The sequence below is a fragment of the Lampetra fluviatilis genome, chromosome 35, assembly GCF_964198595.1.
Source record: "Lampetra fluviatilis chromosome 35, kcLamFluv1.1, whole genome shotgun sequence".
NCBI classification, from domain to species: domain Eukaryota; kingdom Metazoa; phylum Chordata; class Hyperoartia; order Petromyzontiformes; family Petromyzontidae; genus Lampetra; species Lampetra fluviatilis.
Genome location: NC_136309.1, coordinates 28,782 through 49,565, shown reverse-complemented (window position 1 = coordinate 49,565; position 20,784 = coordinate 28,782). Strand labels below are relative to the sequence as shown.

Here is a 20,784-nt window from a genome sequence, read left to right as displayed (position 1 = left end):
ACTAGAAAAGCACCTAGTCATTCATCCCATTGGCTCACCTGCGCAGTCACGTGCTTTGGCCTTCACCAATCGCGCGCCAGAATTCCACTCATGCGCTCTAACAAATCCGATAGCGCGTGCACATGGTCACATTTCACGGACAGGAATCGATTCAGCTGTCCTATAATTATCACGACTTATTAATCGATTCCTACATTTGGCGCAGCTGTTAAATCGGAATCGAATATAAAATGTGTTATCCATTCCAAACGTTGTCAGTGGGTGTGGGAATCGAGGTATCGATTAGATGGGCGGTAATCGACTCCACGGGGCGAATCGGTAACGAAGGCAAGGTCATGGCGGGGCTGGCGACGAGAGGCCGCTTCGCCTCGGCGGTGGCCAAGCAACTGGGACTCAGCCGCGCCTTGAGAACAACCGGTTCGTTTACTATCAACAACAGCAGCATTGGCAGCAATAGCATCACGATGGCCATTATCAGCATCACCACCACGAGTCTGATGTCACAACTGCCATCATTGACGGCCTTACCTATCAGCAGTAGGATGATCATCATCGTTAACAGCATCAACTTTCTGCGAACTTGGATTTGTATCATCATAGGCAGCAGGCAGAGTTGGTTTTGGTGTTAGCGTCAACATCTTGTGTCGAAATCATCACCATTATCACTCCCTCAATGCCACCACAGTATCCATCTGTATGTACGTTAAACTTCCTTCGCACCGTACGTAGCCAAGCCGTGCTAAGCAGTCATCACCACCAGTATCGGCGTCCTCGCTCGTGTCTCCTGTATATACTTAAACTCGGCGAAGGTTACGGAATCGGCGCAGGTGCACACTGGACGGTATTCGCAGGAGCAGGCCATCGTGTGCCGGCGTCAGGGTCCACATTTGAAAATTGCCCGCAAAATAACTAAATTGGGAAAGCAATAATTGCCCCTTACTGTCAGACTATTACCCCAGGTCACTTTTGAAAACGAGACTATCCTGGTGTTTTGAGATCTCTCCTCGTTAAACAAAATAAACATCGCGTCACCGGAATCATTTGAAACAAGCTGAGTCGCGATGTTGGCGAACACCCTGGACTCTCCAAAGTCTCAGTGCGAAGCGCGTCGCTTATGACGAAGCGTTAACGTGGACGCTAATCCAGTGTTCGTCACTCATTTTCAGAGGGGCCCCTTTCGCCAATAAGACATCAGTGTGGGGATCGCCACAATTGGAATCATTGAGGTTTGACAGCAATGGTGGGGGGGGGCGGTGTTTTTACTTTTCTGTATAGTCGGGGGCCGCACTAAAGGTCACCAGGGGCCCGCGGGCTTTGCGGTGAAGAACACTTCTCAAACCCCTGAATACTTCCAACCTCCAAGTGTTCATACGAAGAATTTTATCGCCCTAACTGCCGTCAGAAGTATGTAATAGTGGATAATACATTGATGAACGCCCTTTGCAACAACAACATCAAACGGTTGCACTGTTAGTACGTGTGTGCAGGATGTGGTTGGGCATTGGCGTTGTGTCCACGAATCGCGACAAAGAGGAAGAAGACCTCAGAGGAGATAGTGGGATGATTCGGCCAGGGGCAGATCTTGGAGGTCGCGTGTCTACTCTGCATTAGCTTCTGGTTCTGGAGGAGGGTAGAACACGTTAACCAGGTGCGGAGGAATCAACAGGCTTGCTCGTGATAACATCTTGATCTTAATTTATTGTGCGTGTCGAATTACCCTCTCCTTGCGCCGACAGCTTGTGCCGAGGGAAGGAGGGCCCCCTTGGGCCCAATGCCCAACGAGGACATCGATGTGCGGAAGCTGGACGAGTTGGAGAAGTACCGCAGCTACACTCCCTACTACAAGCGCGCAGAGGCTGAGCGAATTAAGCACAAGTGGTGGAAGACGTACCGCGACTTCATGCTCTACAACGGAGGTGTGTGGCAGTCTGGCCAAGAGATGCCGCACATCAATGTCCTCATTGGGCCGAAGGGGGCCCTCCTTCCCTCAGAACAAGCTGTCGATGCAGAGACAGGGTAATTCGACGTGCACAAATTAAGATCAAGATGTCATCACGACCAAACCCATTGATGCCACCGCACCTTCTCAACCCTTGCCTCCAAAGCAACTGACCACAGGCGAAGTGATATTACGCCACATCCTACTCCAGGGCTTGGCAGTCTAGCTAAAAGATGGCCACACTGCCAAGACCTTTAGATGACTAGACTGCCAAGAGATGGCCACACTGCCAAGCCCTATTCGGTTCTATTTAGGATGTATATAGCGCCCTTTCCAGTGCCTGTAATAGGATGTGGCGTAATATCGCTCGCCTGTGGTTAGTTGCTTTGGAGGCAAGGGTTTGTGAATCGCGCGGGTTTGTGAAACTCCAAAATCTAACTGGGCTGGATGGTGGACAGAAGATGGCAAACTGAATTTGTAAACCTGTCTTATGGACCTTCAAGTGTTAGCCCATCCCAATGTGTGGGATTATCTAGTTTCCTTCCAAAAGGCATGCACATGAATTAAATAGGCCAAACATCCCAATGTGGGTGGAACCCTCTGGACAAAGTCTTGGAACTATCGTTGCCATCTGTCCTGGTTATCCCAGGATCATACGTTTTTGAGGTAGCTGTCACACTGCCAAGGGCAGAATAACAAGAGCGTAGTTCTGCTCCAGTTTTTTGTACCTCAGAGGTGGTAACTTTAAGTGGGAATAGGAAAGGCATTCCTGGATAAAAGAAAATATGATTACATATGATGTCATAATATGTAATCATATTTTCACATGTAATCATTCGTATTTTTTTAACAAGATATGTAAGCATATATATTTTTTAAACTATAATTAAATATGATGTGAAGCTTTCATGCCTGCAGAAATCCATGTCATGTGATCATATATTTAAAAATCCAGAATGTAATCATTTATTATATTTTTCAGCAAAAGTGAAACCCGATGAGAATGGCTCAGGGCGGCCCGTCGACATCGGGCTACCGCACCTGCGCCCTGCACGCGCGGCAGAGAGGCTGGCGCGCAGGACCGTGCTGCGGGAGAACCGGAGGAATGCCGACCTGGAAAGGGCTGCCAGGATGCGAACACGTGAGCAGCCATGCACTGAAGCAGCAATGAAGTTGCTATAAGGTTGCACTCATTACACACAAAGTGCTTGCCACAAATTAACCACAGTACTTCGCTGATACTGTCAAGGAGCGTAAACCATCACACGAACTCCAGTCTTCCTCTCGGTGGCTTTTGGCTGCCCATCGAACAAAGGCGGTCACTGCATCGTGTGCTTTCAGATGTGCTTCTGCGGCCGTCTGCAATTCTCTTCCTGCTATTAGGAAGTCACTGGAGCTATGGACTTTTAAATCATCTAGATTGACAAACTAATTTCTTTTGAACTGCTTTTTGTGTTTATTTTGTTGTCCTTCCTCGTATCTCCAATTAGCACACGTGAATAGGATTACCACCCTGTCATAGTTTACCCAGAAGCGGGTCCTCTTATTAAGGTAGCTATCCTGAGAAATCTGTAAGTCTGTAACCCGCAAGACATTAAAAGTCACCGCTTTATTTAAGTTGCGTACATGTCATTCACCCCTCTTTTGGTACTGTGAGATATTTTCACAATATTATATCCCGGTTCTTGGTAGCTCAGAGGTGGTGTGACAACCCTGGGCACGGGTTATGCGGTCACAGCTCGGCAAGCAGATATTTAATTTACAATTGCCAGTGTGGCATTATGCCATGAGGTGAAGAACTCTCCTTTAAGGTACTTTGGCAAAAAGCAATGCACCATACGATGCTGCACCTGAATATGATGTCATAAAATTACTTCTGAAGACTTTAATTCGTCTCTTTATCTGTGCTTGGTACACGAGATTAGATGCCCTCTCATATGCCATTGGAACTAAAATAAAGTATGCTTAGAGTTTAAATAAGCCAAACAAAGGGAAAAAATAAAAGTTTCCTTTTTTTGTGTGTGCAGTCATTGGCGAGCAGGCTGAGATCATGAACTCACTACACTCGAGAACCCACTTGCATCATGTTTGAAACCACTCAGCAGTGCTGACTCAGTACTCTAGGTATTAAACCCCACCATAGTGTCATTTGAGTGTGATATATTTTGGGTGGCAAATATTAAGAATCATCATTCTCAGGTTATATAGTATAGTTTTCAAAGTGTTGAAAATGTATTGCAATCAGTGTTGTTAAAAGGAAACACTGTACAGGTAGTCTCCGAGTTACGATGGTCCGACTTACGATATTTCGATTTTAGGATGGCGATAGCGATACCACAAAATTGCCATCAACAACTTAACATCGTTCAAGTATGCAGACGACGGGCAGAATCTAGGCGAGTACAATACAATATGATACGTTACGATACTTTCAATGCATGTGTGATACGTAGCTTTAGCGATTTCATTTTAAGGTTACCACGATACGTTCAATGCATGTTCAAAGTTTTTATAGCAGATAGGATTGTTTCCTGAAAAAAATTTCTATTAAATTGCAGTTCATATAGGTAGGCTAAGAATTGACCTTGTTTTTTTACTTTACATTTTACTGTGCAATACAGTATCGTAATTAATAAATCCATACAGTATATAGTTTATACAGTACGGTACTGTAAATTGCTCTGTTTTGCTAAATAATCACTATTCTTTAAGACTCCTGGGTAGGCGAGGCCATCTTCGACTTACGATATTTTCGACTTACGATGGGGTCGTCGTAACGCATCTCCATCGTAAGTAGAGGACTACCTATATACCGCACGTCCTTTTGATTACAAATAATTAGATACTGAACTTCTATGCTGGTGTTATACAAATGACATCTGCTTGGGTTGGTGGTAAAGACACAATGTAAAATGTGGCACATTTAACATTGCACTTGACTTCGTGCCAAGACTCATCTCATTGTTTCCCTCTACTCTGCGCAGTGAAAATCCCACTGGACGAGGTGCGGGCTGACTGGGAGAAAACCACAGGGCCCCAGCACATCCATGGCATCGTCTCGCACTACGGCATCTACCGGGATATGTACAAAGGCGCCGAGTTCGTGCCGCGTGTGATGCTGCGCGTCGCGTACGCCCTGCCCAAAGAGGATGCCACTGCACCCGTCTACTACGGCAACGTGCTCATGCCCTTCGAGGTGGGAAGATGTGCGATGCCGCCCTCCTCCGGATTCCTTTACCATTTCAATCCAAGCTCAGCCACATGATTGTTTATTAGCCGAGCACAGAGTCTGTGACATAAATGGTCCCATTGCAATATATTCGCCTTTGCAATATATTCGAAATGTCATGAGCATAATTGTATAAATTGAGAGGGTGGTCTCCACGTTCTAACGAGCAATGGAACGATTGTCATCACCGTTGTCATTCCTGAGGCAGTGGCTGAAATTCCACATTTCCATGCCGGGGGCCAGTATGTTCATAGGGCCACTCTTGACCTTTCACAAAGTTATAATCATGGTATTGATCCTGTAGGGATGTTGCAGATTTGTTAATCTCTGATTCGGATTTGAACTTGCAGCCTTGCAACTGTTAGTCGAATGTTCTAACACAGCACCACCCAGCATACATTTTTCATTTGTGAATGCTTGAATAACGTATGCAGTGTGTGGGTAATTGGGAATGCCCCCTTTGTCATATAGATTTACAAATTACAATGAATTATTTCTAAAAAGTACAATTTAGTTAACCCCCACCAATAGTCTCTTTTGAGTATTTTTTAAACTTTAGTGAGCTTCACTGACCCGTTTGTCACACCCAAAGACGCAAGAGGCTCCAGAAGTAACTTTCGAAGCAAATGAAGATTCGCTCTGGACGCTCATCCTAACTAATCTCGGTACGACTTTTATCAACATGGAACCATTTCATTCCAGGGTGCTGCACACAAATATCCAACTTAAATTATGTCAATGTTACTATGTCAATTATATAATCTAAAATTACATGTTTTATAAACATTGTTAGAAATGTACAATTCATACATCTTTACAACAGGTAGAGTTAATGGTGTTTTATTAATCTGAATTTTTTTATGTTTATGCATTTTCGTATTATTTTTATGTGCCTAATTAATGTTTTTTTACTATTTAATCCAGTGGCATGTTAGACCTTTAATTCCGAGTAATTACGTTTAATAAAATAAAATGTTCTTGTAAATGTTCCAATTATGTTGATGCACAAATATATTACTATAATTTTGCGAAATTATACTGTATAACTGAAACTTTGATGTACTATGACGAATCATATTTTGTGAGTAGGGGTAATCAAGGGTTTCACATTGGATAAGTCCCAACAATGTTCTGATCTCGCCTGTTGCAGATGGCCACTTGCAGAATAACGAGTCAGAATACCTACATTGGTTTGTGTAAGTCTACACCGATACGACATGAGTGAAGATCAAATAATGTTGACGTTTTGCTCACCAGCATTGGTTGAATTAAATGCTGCTAAGATGTTGTATTTAAAAACTTATTTAAGTGGAAATATCAATAAGGGAATGAGTTATGTTCATTATTAACATTCTCCACAATCATGCTTGATTAGTTGGTGTTTATGCACAGTTTTTTTAACTGAAATTTATTCTTTTGTAATTGGATTAATACCCTAAACAGGTCAGGTTTTTTATGTATTCACTTTAATATTGAATTGTTCATGTATCAGCTTAATGTTATGGTTGTCTCAGGCATTGGTACGTATACATAAACATTTCATTTAAGCTGAAGCAACCTGATGAGTTATTAACAATTCTTTTTTACAGGTATCCAGCCCAAGCTGGTCAGCAATAGTGGAGATTTATAAAGGATCATACATAAACTCACACAAAAAACAGGATAATATAGAAACAAATTTAAGAGCAATACTTAACAATTTTACAAGTGTAAAAACTAAACTTGCAAATTCACAGCTGATGAGTACCTGGTGCAGTGTTTAAGTTTCAGCACTAGGGGAGGCAAAGAAAGGCAGGCAGGTGTGAAGTTGTCCACCCATTGGTGCCGTGTCTGTGTCAGTAGGGGATCACTATCAGCCTACGAAACTCTATTCTCTTTTGCCTTTGTCTCGGTCTTTATAAAGTAAACGAATGTGCCTCTTTCCACAGGAGACACACTGTATTATACGTCTTGGTGAGATGCGGTTGTATTTAGACCCCATATAAATACAAATTGTATGCCAAAAAGAGGGGATATCTGTCCTGATATAGTGTATGGGGGTGGAGTAGTGCCTACAGTAAACCTGGCCATATTAGTTTGATTCCCAGCTCACACAAGTGGCAATTGATATCTGAACCGGTCCTGTCCATCAAACCTTCAACATCTCACGCTGATTAGTATGGAGTTGGTCAAAAAACACCCATGGTCACGGGTCGACAACCAAAATATTTCAAGAGCCGCAATGCATGTGAATACGAGAGACTGTGGTCCTGAATAACTAACGTCGTGAAGCAGGCCTTGAATAGCCGTACGCAGCTCTGGAACTGCAGGTTGCCAACCCCTACCCATTATCGACATGGCATGGATTGTCTTTCAACCATTGGCGGATGAGAAAGACTGGAATTGTTATAGTATATAGATGGTGCACACACGTGAAATTAGACATGACCTTGACACAGTGCGTGTGCGTTCCAGCGGGAACATACCGGGAGGCCGGGTGTCAATGGGACAGACTGTGTGCCACTATCTGACACCGTTCCCGGCAAAGGGGACCGGCTATCACCGTCTCGTGTTCCTCCTCTACAAGCAGGAGCACCTCCTCGATTTTGGCACAGAGATTCGGCCAGAGCCATGGTGAGGGCTGATGCAGCACATGCACCGAAGATCCCCTCCCACCTGTTACGTTCATTCACTCGTGTGTCAATGCGACTCGCCACCATCGTCAACGATGAAAGCTTCCCCCCTCCCCATGCCATCGCGGTCCCTTACAATCTAGCGATGCAGCAATCCATCTATCTCCTGAGGTGATTTTAATTCTCCATCTCCATGGTAGACATTCTCCCGGGTATGTTCACTCTTTCATTAGTCTTAACCACCGGCCTCATCCCTTCTAGTGCCATGGCCTATCCAAGTCCACGTTTTTTAATAGTAATAATGATGTCTTTAACTTACATTTGTTCTCAAACCCATGTGTTCCTCTTTCCGTCTCCTTATTTTTTCTACAGTCGCAGCCTGAAAGAGCGCACATTCCAGACATTTGACTTCTATAAGAAGCATGAGGATGACTTGACTCCGGCCGGGATCGCATTCTTCCAGAGCCACTGGGACGAGTCTGTCACAGATATCTTCCACAACACACTCGGTGAGGAACATGCAGTTGCAACACAAAGCCCAAAGGACCAGCATTCATTCAATACAACGTAATGTTTTGTCATTCCACTACTGGATGAGGGCCTCCCCACACGTGTGAGTCGTGGCGAATTTATTTGATCACACTTCACTGTGGGTTGGCGAAGGTAGGGAGCATAGAAGTATTGTCCAACAATACATATTGCTGTGCTGCCCACAATGTCGCCCTGCAACAGTCTATAACAACTTTTTTGTGCATGGTGGTCACCAATCGAAGCACTAAGTTCAACCCTGCTTAGATTCTAAGATCTGATGACGTCGGGCTCTTTCTGCGGATGGTTTTGTAATATCCATAATAGAGGTTTTTTTTGGGTTAGATCGCGTAAATATATAAATGTGTCATTAAACCGGCCACCACCCGACAGCCAACTAGTCAGGGTTGTCACGTAAACAGAACGTGCCAATTCGTCACTAGCACAGCACACCAGTATGTTGGAGAGCAAAGCCACAACATTTACAATCTGAGTACGACGTTTCGCCAGTAATTACAACTAGCTTCATCAGGCGACAGCCAGATTTGTGGAGAAGTCCAGCTGTTTCCTTCCTTATATAGAGGCGGAGATGTGGTGACCATGCTTCTGCGCTCTTGCACAAAGTGGGGGGAGGGGGTGGATTCATGATTCAACTCACATTATGCATGCGCACAATGTGAGCTCTTTGATCTTGCCCTTCCTGTCCATTGCGTGTATTAAAATAGCCGTACCAACGGTTATCCCTAATCAAGTATTGTGGCCTATATAGGCATGCATTTAAACAATGTATTATATTCTTAGGTTTTTTTGGTAAAGTCACGTAGGTAAAACATCAAAATTAATGAAAATAAAATAAAATAAAAACAAAAATCACGACGTTTCGGAGGCAACACAAGTCTCCGTCATCAGGTGGGACCGTCACAGCCGAATTAGCTGCATCAAGTGAGGCAATGATTCAAGAAGTAATCCCTTATAAGCAAGTTGAAGGGGGGAGGAGAGGGGGGGGGGGAGCTCATCAGAATGTGGTAGCCAATGAATGGAACGCATCGGGAGGGAGGGGGGCGGGGCTCAAAGACAGCACGGAGCGCTAAGCACAACGCATCGGGAGGGGCGGGGCCAAAACAATGGACGACGGCTTGGACGCGGCTGCCGCTGCACACGCCAACACAATGGACAGAGAGGGGGGAGGGGAGGTCTGATACACATGATAGACAAAAGAACGAAAATGCCCACGTTTACTTTACCGAGTGTTAACATCCCCAGTTATTTTTTGGCATATCAGTTACTCCCACAATGTACGGTATTTTGATATTCTTTGGGTCTTTCGGTAAAGCCACGTAGATAGAAAAATAATAAAAAAATATCACGACGTTTCGATCGCAACACAAACAATCGTCATCAGGTGAAAAGAATATAGCGGGAGAGCTGCAGAAGCAGGATGTTTATAGGTTTGAGATGGGTGTAGCCCAAGGGTAAGGGAGTGGGGCTAGAGATGGAATTTGCATGTAAATGTAGGATCGGAGAGCTGATATACCTCCACGACGACGCAGCTGTGGAGGTGGCCATTGTATTGTGAGAGATTAGCATGTCAATGTAAGCGAACCACCGCAACGGTGGCTGTGCTAGTGAGACATCCAGCTCCGATCTTACATTCACATGCAAATTCCATCTCTAGCCCCACCCCCTTACCCTTGGGCTAAACCCATCTCAAACCTATAAACAACCTGCTTCTGCAGCTCTCCCACTATATTGTTTTCACCTGATGACGATTGTTTGTGTTGCGATCGAAACGTCGTGATATTTTTATTATTTTTATATTTACGTGGCTTTCCCGAAAGACCCAAAGAATATGAATTCCTGCAGTCACGAAAGCTTTAAATCAAGGTATTTTAATAGTTTTAAATACTTGGGTAGTTTCAATGCTCTTGTTATTTCATTTGGTTTTGGCATTCAATGCCCTGTTATTTGTGCATCGTAACCGTTCATTTGCAGCGCTTCTTTAACATGTTTAATTTCACTTCTCAGACTGTCACCATCTGACACTTTCTTAGCTCGATGAATGAGCGTCTTGATAAGAGCAGATTTCTGTGCGGGGTGATGGTGTGACTTTGCATTCAGATAGGCGTCCGTATGCGTTTTCTTTCGGTAAACGCTGTGTTATTTTACCATTTCGACCCCGTCGAAATTAATTTCTCATACAAAAGATGTATTACCAAAGTTATCACCAGAAGGTGTGTACAGGATTAACTGCACTTGTGGCAAATGCTATGTTGGGCAAACAGGATGAATGATCAGCACGAGACTAAAAGAGCATCAAAGAAATTTTAAATGCTCCCAAATACAACTGTCAGTAGTAGCAGAACACGCGTGCCAACAAGGACACTCAATTGATGTTGATAATGTTGAAGTGCTGTGCAAAACTAGCTACTACTGGCCAAGACTAATTAGAGAATCTATCGAAATTGAAATAAAAATAATTTTAACCGTTCGCATAGCTACCGAGTTAATGCTGCGTGGTAGTGAATCATCAAATAATACCTTGTTTAAATTCATGCCTATACGGGCCACCATACTTATGTAGAGTAGAGATGTACGCAGTGCACGCAGTTGAGCAGGTGCAATCGAGGACGAGCAGGTGTGCGCGCTGGGGCAGGAGGTTGGCGCCGGACAGACGGGAGTTGGGGGTGATGATAAGGGATTAATGAGTGCGACAGGCGAAGGCGACAGCTTAAGTGGGAAGCACGTGAGGACTCGGAATGAGGAGGGGTATAGAAGCAGGAGCGTGCGCGAGCTGAGTTGAGTTGTTCACGGACCAAAAAAGAAGACTTCTCGCCGCTGCCGCTCGAGCCGTCAACGGGACCTCGCCCCTCACGCCGTCGCCGGGCGGTGTTGGCTGAACCCCCCGCCCGTGACAGACGGGTGAGTGGGTACGGGACAGCGTAGGAGAGGGCAGCAGCTGATATGCAGAGGAGGTGAGGTGCAGAGTAGGTGAGGTGCGGAGTAGATGAGAGCGGGTAGTAGGAGAAGCAGAGTGTTTGGTGACAGTGGAAGGCAGTCATAGGAGTGCCTACAACTGGTGCAGGGATGACCGTTGGTACGCTCTTTTAATACGCACAATGGGCAGGAAGGACAAGATGAAACGGCTCGCATAATGCGCATGCATAATGTACGTTGACTCATTAATCCCCCCCCCACTTTGCGCAAGAGCACAGAAGTGTGGTCGCCACATCTATGCCTCTATATATGGAACGAAACAGGTGGACTTCTCCACAAATCTGGCTGTCGCCTGTTGAAGCTAGTTGTAATTACTGGCGAAACGTCGTACTCAGATTGTAAATTTTGTGACTTGGCTCTCCAACACACCGGTGTGCTGTACTTGAGACGAATTGGCACGTTCTGTTTACGTGACAACCCTTACTAATTGGCTGTGTCGGGTAGTGGCGGGTTTAACGACACATTTATATAATTACGCGATCTAACCCAAAAAAACCTCTATTATGGATATTGGTCGCGAAAGCCTACGTGTTAAGCTGGTTTTGTAATAGGCATGTTTTGTCATAGGCACATGTTCACATACCGGCCGGTAGTGAGCATCCTTCAATGGTGGGTTACCGAAACTGCCATTTGAATGAGTGCCTATCGGCTGGCAGCTTAGGGGAAGAGCTGAAGCCAAGATGGTGATGGTCATGAGGAAACGAAGCAATGGGGAGAGGTATCGTAACATCAGCAGCATTGGATATGCTCATCTTCACTGAGACATTACATTTTTAAAAAATACTGCAATTGTGCACATGTGTTGTAATGATACAATTCTGCATTCGTGTTGAATGCAATTAACTCTGCACATTCTGCAGTGAATATTAGTTTCTGCTTCGTAGTACTTTTTTTAATTGTGAAAACTTTTCTAGTTAGAGCCCTGTGTAATACAATTTAGCTGAAATAGTTTTCCTTAATGAGCCACCATTATGATTAGAACACTCCATTGCAATAATACAAAATAATAATAAAAAAAATCTGGGAAAAAATACAATGCACATTTCTGATAAATCCAATTATTAATGCCAAGTCAAAGCAATATTACGAGTTATTAGTAAAGGCATTAGAGCAAGTTTAAGAGGACATTTGCGAGGATCCATCAACGAGCCAAAATTATCTATTGTGCACTTAAAACACTCGGTGTCATTGTGTTAATTTTCAGATATGCGTGAGCCAGTGTTTGAGTACGACTGGCCCAAGCCATACCACCCACCGCAAGTCAAGTACCCACACAAGAAGACTCTTCGCTACCTGGACCTGTACCGGGAAAGCAATGAGCCCACCTACGGGAATCATTGAGCAAAAGGACGAGACGGTAAAGTGCTGATTCCTGCACGAACATGGGATGAGCAAGGGTTCGCCCCACTCGACACGTTGCGATTGCTGCTGCTGCAGAGCGCGCACAGTTCATCCACGCTGTGTGCAGCCCACTCATTGTTCACTGTGCTCATGTGAAGGGTTACCTAACCACATCGAACTTTTGCAGTGTCTCCAAACAATCAATGGGATGGCACTGCTTTGTTATTGGTGACCCTGACCCAGGGGAGAAAATGTAACATTCCCATGACCGGCCAGTTTTTCCATAAGACGGCCACTGGTTTTTTACAGTGGTCCCTCGGTTTACGATGCCATCGATTAACGATATTTCGATTAACGGCAAATCTGAGCACTCCTAAGTGGACTCAGCAGACCTCAGCCAATCAGCGATGCCCTCTCATGAGTGTTTTGATAGTAACTGGCTAGCTTTGCAATGTTTAATGTATGTTGCTTATGGAAACAGCTCTCTTGAATACCTTGTTTTTTACTTAAAAGTTAAATAAGATCAATCACAAAGGCCCCTAAAATGCATATGTAGACAAGTGAAGAAAACAATTGGTGTGCAAATTAATCAGGAAATTATTGAAAAACACGAAATAGGTGTAAAAACAAGTGCTCTGGTTAGTGAATATGGCCTGCCCCAATTCACCATTTTCACAACTATTCAGCAGGACAAATTCAAAGGTTTCAATGTGAAGGATGCCTCGACCAGGGTTTATAAAGGTAGATAAATTGTGTATTTCCTATATTCTATTAACGATCATTTCTATTGACGATGATTTTCATGGAACCAATTAATATTGTTAACCCGAGGGGGGCCACTGTCATTTTAACTATGCAGCAACAATGTGTGTAGTCAACCACTGGCCGTCATTTGAACTTGTAACCTTACAACTTCAAGCAAAGAGCTTTGCAAAAAATATGACCGCATTTCACCTGATGTTTGAGGTTAGTAACAGACGTTAAGGCTTGATTTTCTATTGATGGTCCATTTCCTTTAACAACAAAGTTATTTGAAGCGAATGCGCATTTATTTCTCTCCACATGTAATTTTTTTTAATGAACCAAAGTTGCCATTTTCTTGTAAGCATCATGTAAAGAAGTAAACTACACGTGAAAACTTCTAAATGTGTGTGATCTGAATGGATGAGTGCTGGCAAAGCAACAGGGAGGAAAACCATCAGTCTTTCACCGTGAACGCACTCAGCAGGTGGTGCTGAACTGAAGAGCTGAAGGCCCCCCATGTGGCTACATCTGCATCATTCACCAAGGGAATTCTCCCCTTTGTACCGAGGCAGCAGCTCCACCCGTGCTTATGCTTGAACTCCATTCGGCAAAGCCCCCCCAGCCAGCTTATTATACTCCAGTTGAATGTAGACACATTTGGCATGTTTTATAATGAGAGAGAGACGGTCATTCATAGGCAAAGTAAAAATGGAGTCTTGAGTGTGGGCTTGAACAGGAGCAGGGAGTTGACAGCATGCTCTGCTGGAGGAAGATAACTAAACACTTAAACATTAAGCCACTGGAGTAATTTGATGTGTGTATTACACTTGACTTTGTTGACGCATTTCATCTGCTGCTTCTCTAGTGGTTGGAAGTACCCTTCTCTGGTTCCACATCCTCCAGCTTTAAGGGTGATCCCAGGGACAGTGTGAGCGGTGACTATGCGGAGCTTCTAAAACTACACCGTGGATGTTATAATGCTTCACTGTGTAATGACAATCTTGATTTGAAGCTTAACTCTTTGGTTCTTTGGTAAAGTCACGTAGGTAGAAAAATAATAGATCGCGACGTTTCGATCGCAACACAAGCAATCGTCATCAGGTGGGACAACCACAGCAAGAAAAAACTGCTGAAGTAGGCCTACGGGTTTTTCTTGCTGTGGTTGTCCCACCCCTGATGACGATTGCATTGTGTTGCGATCTATTGGTTCCCCAGGGACGGGCTAATGATGATTAATGAGACGAGCATTGACAGGGTCACGTGTGGGGGAGCACGGGATCCAATGGCGGTAAAGTGTAATAATGGCGGTGATCGGCAGGGCCAGGTGCGGAGAGAAGAATTCTGGAATCATGGCGTGGCCAGAGCGGGCGAAGATCAGCAGCAGCGCGGGCGGAGGCTTGGGGCGGAGGCTTGGGGCGGCTTGGTGTGGGGAGCTGCCGTCGAGGTCGTCGCCTCCTTGGATCGAGTCGTCTCCGTCGTCTGCGAGTTGTCTTGAGATTGTAAGCTACGTTGTCTCAGAATGTGTCACTACCCAAGTGTACAGAGTCACTCGCGGTTACGTGTGGAGTTGTCATTGGACTTTATTCTTAATAAATATACAGAAGACAAGGCGGCGTCTCTGAGAGCTGCATTACAACTGTATAGATTTTAAAGCCTCAGTCGAGCTTCTTACACTAAACTACGTGGCACACTTCACGACATCAAGTTTGTTAAACAATGCTGCGTTTGATTGCATTGGTTTATATAAAATGTATTCCAAAACAAAGCATTGGTGTATTTTATTATTTTCATACAAGTGACATGACTGTCCTGCATAGCATGAGAGTGCAAATGTGTTCACTGAGGTAAACAAACCCACGTAGCCTATAAACGCAGAACAACATTCGAAAAATATAAAAAAAAACAATTGTGTGGATTTGCTGAATTTGAATACAAACCTTTACAAGTTAGCATTTAAAACATTTAACATTGCCATAATTTCCTAGTGTATACTGCAGTTGTCCAAACTTTAGTCCTCGCTACCCACCACGACGTCTTCCATGTTCACCAATAGCCGCGATTCAAATACGAAGTCTTTTCAGGCAGCACATCATTTGAATATGCCCTCTACAGAATTTGCAATATGTTCTCTCTCATCCGTGATATGCAATGTGCAACAGGAATGTATTTTAACGCGGAAGGTTGCGAGGACTGGAATTTTAGGAAATTAGGGTTTAGTTATAACAAAAAATACATTAGACTGATCAAAGTGACACATCTATTTGGGTGATTGCTTAGGTCTCATGTTAATCCCCGCATTGTAAATCTGTATAAAAACAAATTATAGCATTCGCCCCTACACCCTTGTCTCCTATTACTGACCTCTGTACATGGTTTTCCCTTGCCTATAGCAAACCATTACGTTTCACGGAGCGAATGCTGCACTCACGTTCCTATCCATGGGGGGCACATTTTAGAGTTTCCTAAAATAGCCCTGCTCATTCTGGCTTCCTAAAGACTGATGCAAAAAAGTTGTTAACTTCTACGGGGAAAGCGGGAATCTAATAAACGGAGCTTAATACGGGTGAGACATTCCCGCACGTTAAACATAACAAGTCGTTGGGTGCTCAGCTGTGGTGGTACTGTACGGAGCACGCAGTGACAGCTCCTGGTGAGGATCAGGCAAAGGAGAGTGAGGACTGGTTTGAAGACTTCTTCAGGCTGCGCAGGAAATGTTCCTCGTCTTCCAGGAAGTCGCGATCCTTGTTAGATAAACAAAAAAATTGTATAACTAATCGTCCTTTGTCAATCCATTGCTAGAAGAAGGCCTCCCTCTCCATGCCACTTCACCAAGGGGGGTTACATGGGGTTACATGACCATATTTTATATCTCCACTGACCAACGCGGGTTGGCGACGGTGTGGCAAAGACCAGTTCAGACATTAGCTCATGCTAGCCATGGCTAGCAATCGAATTGGGAGAACGTTCACAGTGCAACACGCTGTGAACGAACCGCTGCCACGATATTCCTACATTTCTCAGTGACTCGAGACCTTTCAGGAGGCATTGAATAACTATTGTACATGACTACATGGTCCAGTCATTGGATCATTGTGACTTCAAAATGTAATACACAAGTGCCCTAACTATTTACAATGACATAGATAAAGATATGATTGAGATTTCAGCTGATTTGACTTCTGCAGGAACATTTAACGTTTACTTAATCTGTTAATGATATCTATTAAGATGACAATAATGCATGTTAAGCATTAAATGAAGGGTCACGAAGACTGGACTTTAATCAACACTTTCTCATAAGAAAATTGAGTTACCATGTGACATCTGGGTGAAACAGAACGTGTAGCATCATACCTGACTGGCTGTGTGCTTGAAAAGTGTGAGCTTTGCATGCAGCTCAGCTGCAGCAGAGGATGTGAGGGACTGCACGAGAGCACTCTGAAAGTTTGCTCCAGATGCTACAGAAGGAAATAAAAAAACCTGTGACATCTGTCCCGTGAATGCACAAAATCACTGAATAAACCAGAAAAAATATCTTCATCGTCCATGTCCTAAATCAACGGTAAAGTAAGGCGTAGCCATGTTGAAATTAGCACACTGAGTACTGCTTCCTCATCGACCTTGGTGGCCCCAAGCCAGTGGCAAAAGTATTGCATCCACATGGCATGGGCCAGTCTCCCCCCAAAACAACCCCTGTTAAATGGTGAAACTAATTTGTTAGTCCAACAGTGTATCAATCTAATTTAAACTACATTAACTTAATTTATAATTGCAGATAATTCAAATTCTCACCTAACAATGCATAAAAAATATATGTATCTTGCCCAGGACCAGGCAAAAGCTCATAACATAGCACCCTCCTTCGATATTCAGTCACAGCGCAGAGCAACACTGGACAAAGCCAACGTCCCAACAAGAGCCTCATCACCGATCCCACCCCGGAACCCACCAGGATGGCCCTACCAAGGAAAACGTCATCTCCTCTTAACCGCATCCGAATATCACATGGCAGGTGTGGCGGTCGCCTATGAATCTGGTGGAAGATGAGAAGCAGCCCCCCCCCCCCCCTGCATTGCGACAGTGGCTATTAAAACCAAACCATTGAACATATCGTCCGACAATGCCCAAATATGTCGCTGGCGACATTTCAGAAATTCACAACATTTATCCCGGGCCCTCAACCAGCTCACCAGCCTCAACATCATCAGAGCGCATTGCTAAGCACCCTGCCACACGAAAGAAGAAGAGGAAATTACAAAAACTTTCAACAAAAACTAAACAATCTTTCATTTTACCAGGTAGGGCACATTGAGATATATAGGTCTTTTACAGAAGTGACCTGGCCACAAATGATAGCTCATCGAAGTGACATCAAGTGGAAATGTATAGCAGCCAAATACTCTTAAACACATGTTTTTAAATGTGGAGGAAAAAAATATGAGGACTCGGGGGGGAAAAATCCACGCGACCACGGGGAGAGAGACACGCAAACTCCAAATATGCAGGTGTCAGGGTTGGGATTGAACTCACGACCTCCATGTATGCCAGGCGAGGTAGTTAACATCTCGCCATCATGGCACCCATTCAAGTGATCCTGCATGTAACAAGCCATAAGTGGTGCACTTACTACTGGGCGGGAGGGACGTATTGCAATGAGTGTCCGTGTGTCGGAGTCGATATTTGCTGTGTAGTTTTGGAGTGGGGGTTCCTGGCAGATGGCCCATGTTTCGTCGTTCCTGGGCCATCGAGGATTTCTCCTGAGCAATGCAATGGGAAATACACACTTTGTTAGATGCTATATCAATCCACATTGTATTGTATGTGATTGTAAATATGTGCGTGCATGTTCACACTCATATCTCTGTACACGTGTCCAAGTGTGCACGTCTGCATTCATGTGCATCACGTGTACGTGTGTGTGGTCTGTTTCGTGACCTGCCAGCGGGCCTTCCACACTTTACATGGCCTCAAAGTGCACTTAGCATGGCACAAACGCTGTAGTGACGTTACTGCCACTTTGCGGAGAACCGAGATTGATGTTGTTGTGTGCCTGTGTGCATATGGGTACACGTATGGTAATGTGTCTTGTGTACGTGCACGCGTATGCGGGTGCACGCTTCGAGCGCGTGCGTGTGCGTGTAGACGTTTATAGGTGCGAGTGGGCAAACCTGCACCACGCGCTGCTCATGCTCGCGCAGGGCTTCCATCTGGTGGTGGATGTTGTCGAGGCGGGACTGATGCTCCCCCTCGATGTGCCGAGCCTGGCGCAGCGCCCGCTCCCCATCCGCGTACTTCTCCGAAGAGGCCTACGCGCCGACCAGTGCAGCTGTGTCACCTGCTCTGCTTGCGTCGCACTTTCAAGTGCTAAAACTGTTAAATTAATCTACAGCGGGGGGGGAGGGGGGTGGTAACCTACAGCCCATGCAGTGGTTGTGAGGCAGGGTGGTGCAGTGGTAACACTTGTGCCTCAAAGCAAGTCGTGACATGAGTGCCTTTGTGAAGTTTCTATTGTCACCAACTGTTTTGCATGGGTTTCCTCCAGGCTCTCTGGTTTCCTGCCATACATAAATAATAATAAATGAGTATGAAACTGGTATTGGCCAAGCATCCTAATGCTGAAACATGACCTGAAAATTACTCAATTGGGTTTACACAAAGCAACATCGCCTCCTACTGTGATAACTTGGCAGGTTCCACCTGGAAGAGAGTCATGTGACTCGGTGAGGCCTCCCTAGAGAAAAAAGTGTAGAAAAAAATAATAATGAAAATATGCATCTGGTATGCCCGTGTTCCACAACCTTCATCATGGAGTCCAGCTCTTGTGCCTGAAGATTCAACGACTGTGCCAGAGCGTTGAGCTTTTCCCTCTCTCTCTGCAGCTCCTGCCTCTCTCTCTCCAGGACCTGCCTCTCCCTGTTCAGCTGATCTTCCCGAGATTTCAAATCGCCAGCTCTCACCGTCAGGTCAGCCTGGCTCTGTAAATACAGGAAAACAATGCATAATAATAATGATGCGACTTAGCTGAGATCTCATTTTCAGGAGTGCTAAATTTTTCAATGTGGAGCAAATCAGTGTCAGGAGAAAACCCAATCTTATCAGAGACTAGTGATGAATGTTGGCACCTTCATGATCTGCAGCAGGTCTCTCTCAGGCTCCATCTCAGCCATGATCCACCAACCCCACTGTCATGTTGATACCAATGATAATGTAATACTAATGACGATGAATAGGTGACGATAATAAAGATAATTAGGATGATAATTTTGATGACAATTATGATTAAAATTACATTGGTAACGATGCTACAGGTGAAGATACTGAAGAAAAAGATGATGACTAAAATGAAGATAACACTAATGATGCTGCTGCTGATGATGAGGAAAATTACACTGTTAACATAGGCCCTGTTCAGCTACTGGATCATGCTTTGGCAACTCCGCACGTTCGCCAGCGGACGCACATACACACGCGCGTTCACACCTGTGCTAGTTTGATGACGGCGGCTTCCCGCTGGGCGTCACGTTCCGCTTTGCGTGCCGCCTCTCGCTCGGCGCCGTCTGCCTGGCGTGCACGCCATTCCTGCGCCTCGGCGCTCTCCGCCGCTAGGCGCTTGCGCTCCTCCCCGCACCGGGCCATCACTGCCTCCTGCTCCTTCAACAGCAACGTCTGCCGTGACACAAAAACGCGCCGGCCCACCGCTCGCCGGAGCACCCGGAGAAAACCCGCACGTGCTAGGGACGAACTCTCAAGCTCCACACGGGTAAGTCAGAAGCCTACTTACTGTATTGCATCTTATGGTTACCGCCTCTGTGTTGTGCAGGCAGGGGTTTCACACAGACTACGTCTCTATGTGATCCAGCAATCCTCAACTCAAAATTGCTGGATTATGCACCTTCGTGCACGGTAGAGTCTCGGGACCCTGGGAGAGACACGATCAACAATAGCAGGGCCAGGACAGTGGCCTTAGGTGACAGCGGGGGACCCTAACCATAACTCCCAACATTCAGGGGTCCCTGTGTGGTTGTGTCACTTGCCTCCAGCCAGGTGGCACTAATAAGAGCAGTCAGGGTTTGGCTCAGACCATCATTGCTCCTGAGTAAGTAAGAACGTGTGTGCCACTGGAAAAAACGACGGTTGTCCTATAAAGACTGGTACCCAACAGAGGAATGTGAAATTTCTACGAGCAGCTCGAGACATTCATGAGCACCACCCCACACTCGTTTAAGCAGGGAGCAACTTTGACCTGTCATTTACACTTGACTTGTAGAGGGACCCTGACAGCCGTGGCCAGCAGCAGCCGCACCAACTGCATCATTGTTTAGGACATCTTTCCCACCTTAACTAAACGGCCAAAACAAATAATTTCACAGATTTTACCCCTTTGTTGGCAATAGAGA

At 45.0% G+C, this 20,784-nt stretch overlaps 2 protein-coding genes across 8 annotated transcripts in view; one reads left to right on the top strand and one right to left on the bottom strand.

Annotated features, from left to right (window-relative positions):
* The first annotated feature begins 272 nt into the window (after nucleotides 1–272).
* MRPL38 (mitochondrial ribosomal protein L38) lies at nucleotides 273–20,608 on the top strand. Of its 3 annotated transcripts, XR_013639592.1 has the most exons (12): nucleotides 274–417; nucleotides 1,737–1,916; nucleotides 2,922–3,080; nucleotides 4,924–5,135; nucleotides 5,761–5,833; nucleotides 6,319–6,364; nucleotides 7,623–7,781; nucleotides 8,153–8,289; nucleotides 12,507–12,659; nucleotides 14,706–14,886; nucleotides 19,267–19,350; nucleotides 20,048–20,608. XR_013639592.1 is itself a non-coding variant. In XM_078872601.1 (10 exons), the coding sequence occupies exons 1-9, from the start codon at nucleotides 336–338 to the stop codon at nucleotides 12,641–12,643; spliced, it is 1,185 nt and encodes a 394-aa protein (XP_078728727.1). In that variant the 5' UTR covers nucleotides 274–335; the 3' UTR covers nucleotides 12,644–12,659; nucleotides 14,706–15,053. The 3 variants fall into 3 exon arrangements, 2 of the variants coding, with proteins under 2 accessions (XP_078728728.1, XP_078728727.1); XM_078872601.1 differs by lacking the exons at nucleotides 19,267–19,350; nucleotides 20,048–20,608 and having other exon boundaries at nucleotides 14,706–15,053; XM_078872602.1 differs by lacking the exons at nucleotides 19,267–19,350; nucleotides 20,048–20,608 and having other exon boundaries at nucleotides 273–417; nucleotides 12,507–14,965.
* The window catches only part of FBF1 (Fas binding factor 1), a 30,698-nt gene continuing 25,872 nt past the window's right edge, over nucleotides 15,959–20,784 (bottom strand). For all 5 annotated transcript variants that reach the window (XM_078872596.1, XM_078872598.1, XM_078872599.1 and 2 more), the window contains 6 exons: nucleotides 19,868–20,053; nucleotides 19,186–19,362; nucleotides 18,556–18,693; nucleotides 18,015–18,144; nucleotides 16,742–16,845; nucleotides 15,959–16,128 (listed from right to left, as the gene is read on the bottom strand). In XM_078872596.1, the coding sequence (XP_078728722.1) occupies nucleotides 16,045–16,128; nucleotides 16,742–16,845; nucleotides 18,015–18,144; nucleotides 18,556–18,693; nucleotides 19,186–19,362; nucleotides 19,868–20,053 (819 nt within the window). In that variant the 3' untranslated portion in view covers nucleotides 15,959–16,044. The remainder of the gene's footprint in view (nucleotides 16,129–16,741; nucleotides 16,846–18,014; nucleotides 18,145–18,555; nucleotides 18,694–19,185; nucleotides 19,363–19,867; nucleotides 20,054–20,784) is intronic.

What these genes read in the sequence shown, in the direction of transcription:
- MRPL38 (XM_078872601.1), top strand. Translation starts at nt 336, where the DNA reads ATGGCGGGGCTGGCGACGAGAGGCCGCTTCGCCTCGGCGGTGGCCAAG. An exon ending in ACGTGCTCATGCCCTTCGAG is followed by an intron (nt 5,136 to 5,760) that starts GTGGGAAGATGT and finishes TCACACCCAAAG; the next exon opens with ACGCAAGAGGCTCCAGAAGT. An exon ending in GAATACCTACATTGGTTTGT is followed by an intron (nt 6,365 to 7,622) that starts GTAAGTCTACAC and finishes TGTGCGTTCCAG; the next exon opens with CGGGAACATACCGGGAGGCC.